This window comes from Copadichromis virginalis, linkage group LG4 (assembly GCF_057382275.1).
Source record: "Copadichromis virginalis isolate Kocher_CV1m ecotype Utaka linkage group LG4, C_Virginalis_male_GT1.1, whole genome shotgun sequence".
In the NCBI taxonomy this organism is placed as follows: Eukaryota; Metazoa; Chordata; class Actinopteri; order Cichliformes; family Cichlidae; genus Copadichromis; species Copadichromis virginalis.
Window position 1 is genome coordinate 1,943,418 of NC_140621.1, and position 7,389 is coordinate 1,950,806.

General features: G+C 47.9%; 1 protein-coding gene across 1 annotated transcript; it reads right to left on the minus strand.

The window, feature by feature from the left end:
* Nucleotides 1–2,243: 2,243 nt before the first annotated feature.
* Nucleotides 2,244–6,302, minus strand: LOC146710509 (ADP-ribosylation factor-like protein 4D). Its single transcript, XM_085453086.1, has 3 exons — nucleotides 6,119–6,302; nucleotides 4,873–5,570; nucleotides 2,244–3,442 (listed from the first exon to the last, which is right to left on the minus strand). Exons 2-3 carry the CDS (start codon nucleotides 5,314–5,316, stop codon nucleotides 3,278–3,280), a joined length of 609 nt encoding a protein of 202 aa, XP_085309212.1. The 5' UTR covers nucleotides 5,317–5,570; nucleotides 6,119–6,302; the 3' UTR covers nucleotides 2,244–3,277.
* Between the last annotated feature and the right edge of the window lie 1,087 nt (nucleotides 6,303–7,389).

The following is a 7,389-nucleotide window of genomic DNA, read 5'->3' on the forward strand; positions in this document are numbered from 1 at the left end:
TACATTTGCTTTTTACACATGTATGTAAGCATTGAGCCACATTTAGTAATGACAACATATTAAACGAACAATATTTGTCTCTTATATATAATACATCTGTATACACACTGTCACAGATACTTGTCTTTGAGTGAAGATTTAAGGTGATAGGAAATATAAATAAATGCAACTTGAATCTTTACTGAGGCTCAGTGTTTGACACAGAGTTCATGTTCACTGCTGTAATAACTGATAATGATTAATATAATAACTATAATATTGGCCATATTATATTTACATTACCACAGTGAGATGACTTTAGTCTCATGAACAACATCTAATTGTTATTTACTAACTGATCTTAAACGACTGTTCAGCACAGAAATGAAGCCCAACAATCATGTTTTACAGTCCTGTGGTCTCAGCCTCAGATACTCATCACATCACACAAAGCTCATGTAGAAACAAATGAACTAAATATGTTCTCCTTCATTTCTGTCAAACACAGCTGTATGAAACGTTTCCAGCTGTTAGTATCATGGTTGCTAGGCAACCTGGGCGGCACGACGGAGGCCAGACCGTCACATTTCACGAGCCTACAAGCCTCGCACTTCCAGCCTCTTTGAGTGCGGCCCTTGAGGACCGGTAAGGCTGCAGACCCTGAATTGGGATACAGCCACTGATGCTCTTTGAAACCATCTGTCTTCTCTGTCCAAAATGTGAATGCTGGCATCCTCAAAGAGTGACCTTTGACCTTTAGATGCAGATGGACAGCTGAGGTGGGTCTTGCATATAGATGGCAGCATTTTTGTGTGTGTTTGTTTGTTATTGTCTGTCTGCGAAGAAACCCAATGCTGTGATCCTCGGGCTTTAATGTATCCAATTCTTCATCTAAGTGTTGACTTGTCTCCCTGCCCGTGAAACAGTAGCAACACTAGTGCAGCTGCAGTGTTTGTCATGGTTGCATTGCCTGCAGGGAATGTGCCAGGTATCTAGACCAGCCTGTTTGTGACACCTGATGTCTGGGTGTGGACCAGCACGTTTACGTCAGTGCAGCTGCTCTTCCTGCTATGACTGTGTACACAGACAGCTGGCAGCAGGGAATACAAACCATAGAATGGGAGTGCTGGTGTACCAGTTTCTGTCATATGTACACAAGAAGTCATCTTGTGTGCTTGTGTTCAGCTAACAAAACCTCCAGATAAGCCAACGTGAATTTCATTTGAAATTCTGATTGAGTGGGCACAGCAGGTTTGATCAGGGATTTAAATGCCAGGGGCTGGGGGTTTGAATTTCATTTGAAATTCACGTTCACTTTGGGAAGTTGGAGCACATGGAGGAAACCCACGCAGGCAAAGGAGGACATGCAAACTGCACACAGCAGATAACAAGGTTTGAACCAGGAAACGTCCCTGTGCCAGCTACAAACCAAATCCATTATTTGATACCCAAGCAGCAGCTCACTTTATTTGTTCAATAAAGATGCCAAAGAAGGTGTGAGCAGCCTTGTAGGATAAGCTGACTCCCCATGGGCATGCAGTTCGATCAGTAGCCTGAAGTATGCACATCCTCCTCATGTTTCACATTCAAGAAGAGCTTGTAACACTGAGGTGATTTCTTTGAATAGCATTTCCTTTTTCAACCTGTGGATTAACATTGCAAGTCACACCTGAAGTCACACACGCCCTGTGCACACGCATACATGAAGTATGCGTGTGCACAGGGAATCATGCTATTTACTTTTTGCTCCGACAGCTGAGGTGCAGCAGGGGGGAGCCTCCAATCAGGATAATTGCATTGACTGAGGAGCTGACTGAGTGGGCACAGCAGGCTTTTAATACCAGGGGGGTTAAGCTTTGTCTAAACTCCTCGTGGGATGGCTGAAGAATGCCTTTCCACTTTGGAATATCTGTATGGACTATTGTTAGTAATTCATCAGTGATGATAATAACTCATGGTCATTCACACCCAGAGGATCTGCTGCCAACCATCCCTAGCTGGGGCCTTCCTGGGTGGAGTCTGCATGGGTTCCTTCCCACAGTCCAAAGACATGCACAGTATATATGGTGAGTCCCTGGCTTCCATTCAGACGTGCTCGTATGTATTCACTGGTCTTGAAATCAGAGCCAGAATAATGGTGTTAAACAGGAATGAGTGTTTGGTATTTAGACAGCTATGTGGGTGTGTTTCACATTCCTGTGTGAAGCTTCGCTGCGTGAATTTCAGAGGCTGCCAACAGAATCGTAAAACACCGAGTCCATCCATCACAGCAAAAAGCACAAGTTTTATTAGGATTCAGTTCAACTCAGCTTTATTTAAAGAGTACCAAATCACACGTGTGTGTTCAATCTGTAGTACTGTAAAGCTCAAAGATGGCACCACACCTCCGCTGTGTGCACATCGCATTGGTGTTTTCATGCAACTCATTTTACACAACTTCAGGAGAATTAAGTTTATAGATATCGAGCTGTACAGGGTGTGACAGCCGAGAAAGACTTCAGCAAACCATGAGCCTGATTTAAATAATTACAAGACAAAAAACAGAACATCATTAAATTAATATGGCATTAAATAAACATCTTAATATTCACTGAGGAGATGCAGACATGTGTTAGGGTTAGGCTAACAACATCAGCAGACTCCCGCGTCTGCATGGATACTACTGAGGTTAGTGGGGCTGGGTGAACTGGTGACCCGTCCAGGTGTACCCCGCTTCTGTGGCAGCTGGGACAGGCTCCCAGGGCACGATGAATAAAACAATGTTCTCAGGGAAACAATGCTAACGTTGCTCAATTTATTCATATTTTACAAAACAGTATGAAGCCATTGTAAAAACTTGTCTGAACTTAACAATCCAGAAACATCCAGCTGTGAGGAGCAAAGCCCGGTGAGAGTGACAGCGATATGCTCGGGCAGATTCAAACACAGGAAGTTCCTGTGGGTGCACAGAAGTGTTGCTCAGTCTGAGGCAGGGTGAAGATTTAGGTGATCGGGTGTAACACGGGCCGTCTGCACCAGTAACCGAACATCCTTCGACGTTAGTGCGTGCTTCAGTGAGTGTTTGCCAGCAGCGCGGTCACTCCCTCCGCAGAGCTCTGTGGTCCTCTGAGAGTTAAAGACAATGAGAAGCAGTTTCAAAGGTCCAAATGTCTCCAGGAACAGAGTCTACACTTGGTTGGAAACACTGCACCTGATCCACAGGACTGACCAGCTTCTTTCTGGTTTTCCCCATTCACCAAGTTCCCCGAGTGTCACAGACACAAGTGCTCACAAATTGGCCTGCACCCCTTTATTTCCATCAGCTTTTCTTCTTGCTTTGTCGGAGCATCCTCTTCCTCTTCACAATCATCTCATAGAGTTTCTCCAGGCCGGGCTGCAGACCCTGACCATTCAGTGCTGAGCAGCCCTCCGTGTGGTGCAGGGTGGAGGAGCTCAGCTCGTGGAGGCCCAGCACCTTTTCCACCTTAAACGAGAAAAGTGAGGTTAGTCCCAACCGCGTCATAGGAAGCAATAAGCTACGAACTCTGAGTGTGAAAGTCGCTTTCAGAAGCAGGTCCTAAAGGATGACGTACGCATGTTTCTGCAGGAGTGATGAGGCTAAACAAAGCACACACCATTAACTGCACTATCCTCTAAACAAAAGGACAGACCAACAAAAACAACATTTTTTCACTTTACAGTTGTGCTGATGCTGCAGTTTACGGAGGTCACCCTGCAGCGACGGCACATCTGTCACTTCATGTGTGACTCTGTGCTGTTGCCATCTCTGCTGGCTCAGGTGTAGGGCGAAGAAAATAATGTGTTCATCCACAAAACTGGAACTTCATGCACATGATGCACCCACATCATGCTGAACTCCTGCTACATGCAAACCTGTTGCTCCAGCCCACTCAGTGCCTCCCACAGCTACACTGTGTTTGTGCTGGCAGGGTAGCCTCAAATGTGCACATACATGTATTCTTTTAATAACAAACATCACAATGTATGTGCGTCTGCCCTCTGAGGGCTCAGCGAGGCTGAAACACAAACTGTTATGACCCATGTCATCATTTTGTGAGCTGTTTTTGCTCCTCCAGCCTGAGAGTGGTGGTGTTCTTTTTCTCTCCTGTTTTTGCTAATGCAAGTTCCAGGTGGAGGCTGACGGCTGCAAGACTGAATGGGGCTGGCTATAAACTGGGACACATCAAGACTGGCATGGCCCTGCCTACTTCCTGCTTCCAAATACGTTTAACCCTGTACTTTGTATTAAGTTGTGTACTGTGTGTGGTGAGGTTCCTGTGGCTAGATGAGCTAGACTCGTTGTTTTTGTATATACTTTATAGACCTTTGTTGACTGACCTGGCAGCTGTAGGGTGTTTAGGTTAGAGACAGGTCGGAGGCTTTATCACTCCCACCCCGACATTTCCTTTCTCTAACCATAAATATAATATTCAGTTGTTGGCAGCGTTGGACGTTCCTATCTTTCTCGTGTTGCGCTCTGTAGGCTGGGCCAGAACAATACAAATACATAATCAGCTGCTGCTCCAGCACTGAGAAGTACTCGCCCACCCGGTGACTTCTGCCTTGGCCCGACACTGCCTACGGTCCCTGCTCTACTCTGCCACCTCTGTGAGCACAGCCGAGGACAGCGACACATCTAACCAGCCTTTCACACAGAGCATTACTCTATGCACTTTAAAGGATTTTACTGACCTCACATCCAAAGCCAGCCTAAAATCACCAACCTACCTAACATGCTACGAAGGAAGTCCCCACGCAAACTGATGGGTGGAAGTGTACTGCAAGTGTAGAGTGACTATACCTCCAACCACAGCCACAGAGCTAAAAAAGAACAATAAGAAGTAGATGCTGTGCCCAGAGCAATAATGCCGGCCATTCATATTTGATAATTACCTCTGTAGATGACAGCGCTCCATCCAGGTCTTGTTTGTTTGCCAGAACCAGCACAGGAATCCCCTGGTTTTCAGCTGACCGGGTGATCCGGTGGAGCTCCACCTTGGCCTCCTCCATGCGCTCCATCTCCGCTGCGTCCACCACGAACACCAGCCCGTCCATCCTCCGAGTGTACGACTTCCAGAGGGGCCTCAGCTTTTCCTGACCACCAACGTCCCACACTTGGAAAGTTGTGGTGTTGGCTTTGGAGTGTCCGATTTGCACTTTAATCCTTTCCATGTTGAATCCCTTGGTGGGGCTGGTCTCAACAAACTCCCTCAGCTTGAGTCTGTAGAGCAGGGAGGTCTTCCCTGCAGAGTCCAAACCAATCACCACCACATGCAGTGACTGAAAGTTGGGGAGGAATGGGCTGTTAGGGGCCGTGCCTGTTAGCTGGTTCCCCATGTTTGTGCCCTGTGATGGAGTGGCCGCTCTTAATGAATAAAGCAGATCTGGTTATCTCCTCTGGCTTGTTACTATTCTGCTTTTTACTTGTGTCCAGGGTCAGCTTGCTTTCTGCATCCTTGGCAGCGAGAGTGTGTGTCAGGGGGCTCTGAAGGTGTTTGAAAAGTTTACTTGGTTGGAAAATACTTCACACCCTGGCCTCACTTCAAAGGTTACGGGGGAGGGCAGGCTGCCTGGCTGCAGTCACTGAGGACCTGAAGACAAAAGAACAGACAGATGAAAACTCGAGTCAGCGTTTAACAAACGGCCCTGCCTCCGTGAGCATCTTCAGCAACACCAGTGGAGTTTCTATTTCCAGTCTTTTCCAGCTGTGCCCAAAACAGAGCTGGAAAAACCAGGCTCGGGAAGGGAAACCGGAGGAATCCTGCACTACCTGTTCTGGTTTCTGCGCACTTAGTATCGTGTCTCACAGTTGGCCCTCTGAAGCAGTGCTACAGACAAAGTAACGACAACAGAATCAAACAAACTATGTTTATATCAAAGCACAAACTAGTGTCAACTGTGACTTCCCCAATAAAAGCTCTTATTTACTTTGAAGACTCGCATATTCCACACAAAAAGGTCACAGTCACGCGCGCACACACAAGCCTTTGTCTCTAGAGAACGAGGAGGAGCCGGAATCCCAGAGGAGGACTAAGCCGACAGCCGCCGTGTGCGCTCCCGGCACACACGGCGGCTGTCGGCGCAGCTCTCGGGTCAGCCAGCGCGCTTCTGCTGGTGGACAAAGATGAACATGTCTCACCTGCCGGTCTTTCCATGCCTGTTCCCGCAGTCAGCGCAGTCATCCTGGGACAAGTCCACCACACAGGGAATCCTCGTAGCTTCGTTTCAAAGGCGCTCCGCGAAGACGTGACCGGTTCGATCCTGAACCGGAGAAGAGTGAACGTGAGAGAGGAGCTCCGGAAACACCCCGCAATCCCGCTGCTGACGTATCAACGGAGGGAGGAGGAGCCTCCTCCTTTTCCCCCCTCCCTCTTCGGCTGTTGCTACTGCTCCTTTAGGCGTCGCTACAGCGGCTCATCCGCCCACAGCATCCTCTGTCACACCAGCCCCTGCACTGCACCCACGAGTCCTCTGTGGGGTCTTCCTGTCTTCCATCGTCAGTGTCCTCTGTCAGATAGAACTAAAATGCTTCTTCTGCCAGCTGAGTGAGTCGGGTGTCAGTGAACACTGAAGAATTGCTGACTGTAGTAAAATGTCCTTGATGTAAGGGCGAGATGGACAGCAGTGTATGTGTTGTTGGTGTTAAAAGGGGCGTGATCAAACGAGGAAATGGGTTTTAAAAGGAAGTTGTACAGCTTTCACAACTTGTGAAAATCATCTACGTATAGATTTTTTTTTCTCCCATCCAGAGGAGGGGTGGGTGAGGGGGTGTTGACACTGGCACCAACTGATTATTTGTAGCACGTGCTTGCTGGAGCTTGAATCTGATGTGGGGAGAAAAAAAGCTGGGAAAGAGAAGGCGTCATGCATTCCTGCATTCTTGCTTTATTAAAGGTAGTGCCTGTGGGCTCGGCTGTCTTTGTTGAACACTCTTCTAAAGAAATCGTGGCTTATTAATTGTTCTTTGTTTTGTTTCATGCATGCATGAGCTCCTATCGTGATCACACATTCCTCATGTTGCATCTCTAGCGTATGGGTGTGGTTTTAATCCCTTTCAGGCCTGATGGAAACCTCTGGTGGCTCTGGCACCAGGGTGCCCCGCCGCCCCGCGCTCTCCTCCCTGTGCCACAAGCAGCAGGCGCACCTCGCAAACAGAGGGCGCCCTTACTCCCAGCAAAGGGGCGATAAAAAACCGATCGGTGCCTGTGCCATTCCCAATACGCGCTGGCTGATGTCGGGGCAGCATGAGTACGAGCATTATTTTTGTTTGTTTTGTTTTTTTCTTTGCCGATGCCCGTGATGCCGCCCCCCCACCACGATGCCGCCCCGGGCAACCGCCCGTGTCGCCGTATCAAAAACCGCTACTGCCTGTACTTTCCACTCCTAACAATAATAAACGGGCTTGTTACT

What these genes read in the sequence shown, in the direction of transcription:
- LOC146710509 (XM_085453086.1), bottom strand. Translation starts at nt 5,316, where the DNA reads ATGGGGAACCAGCTAACAGGCACGGCCCCTAACAGCCCATTCCTCCCC. An exon ending in GAGCGCTGTCATCTACAGAG is followed by an intron (nt 3,443 to 4,872) that starts GTAATTATCAAA and finishes TTCTCGTTTAAG; the next exon opens with GTGGAAAAGGTGCTGGGCCT.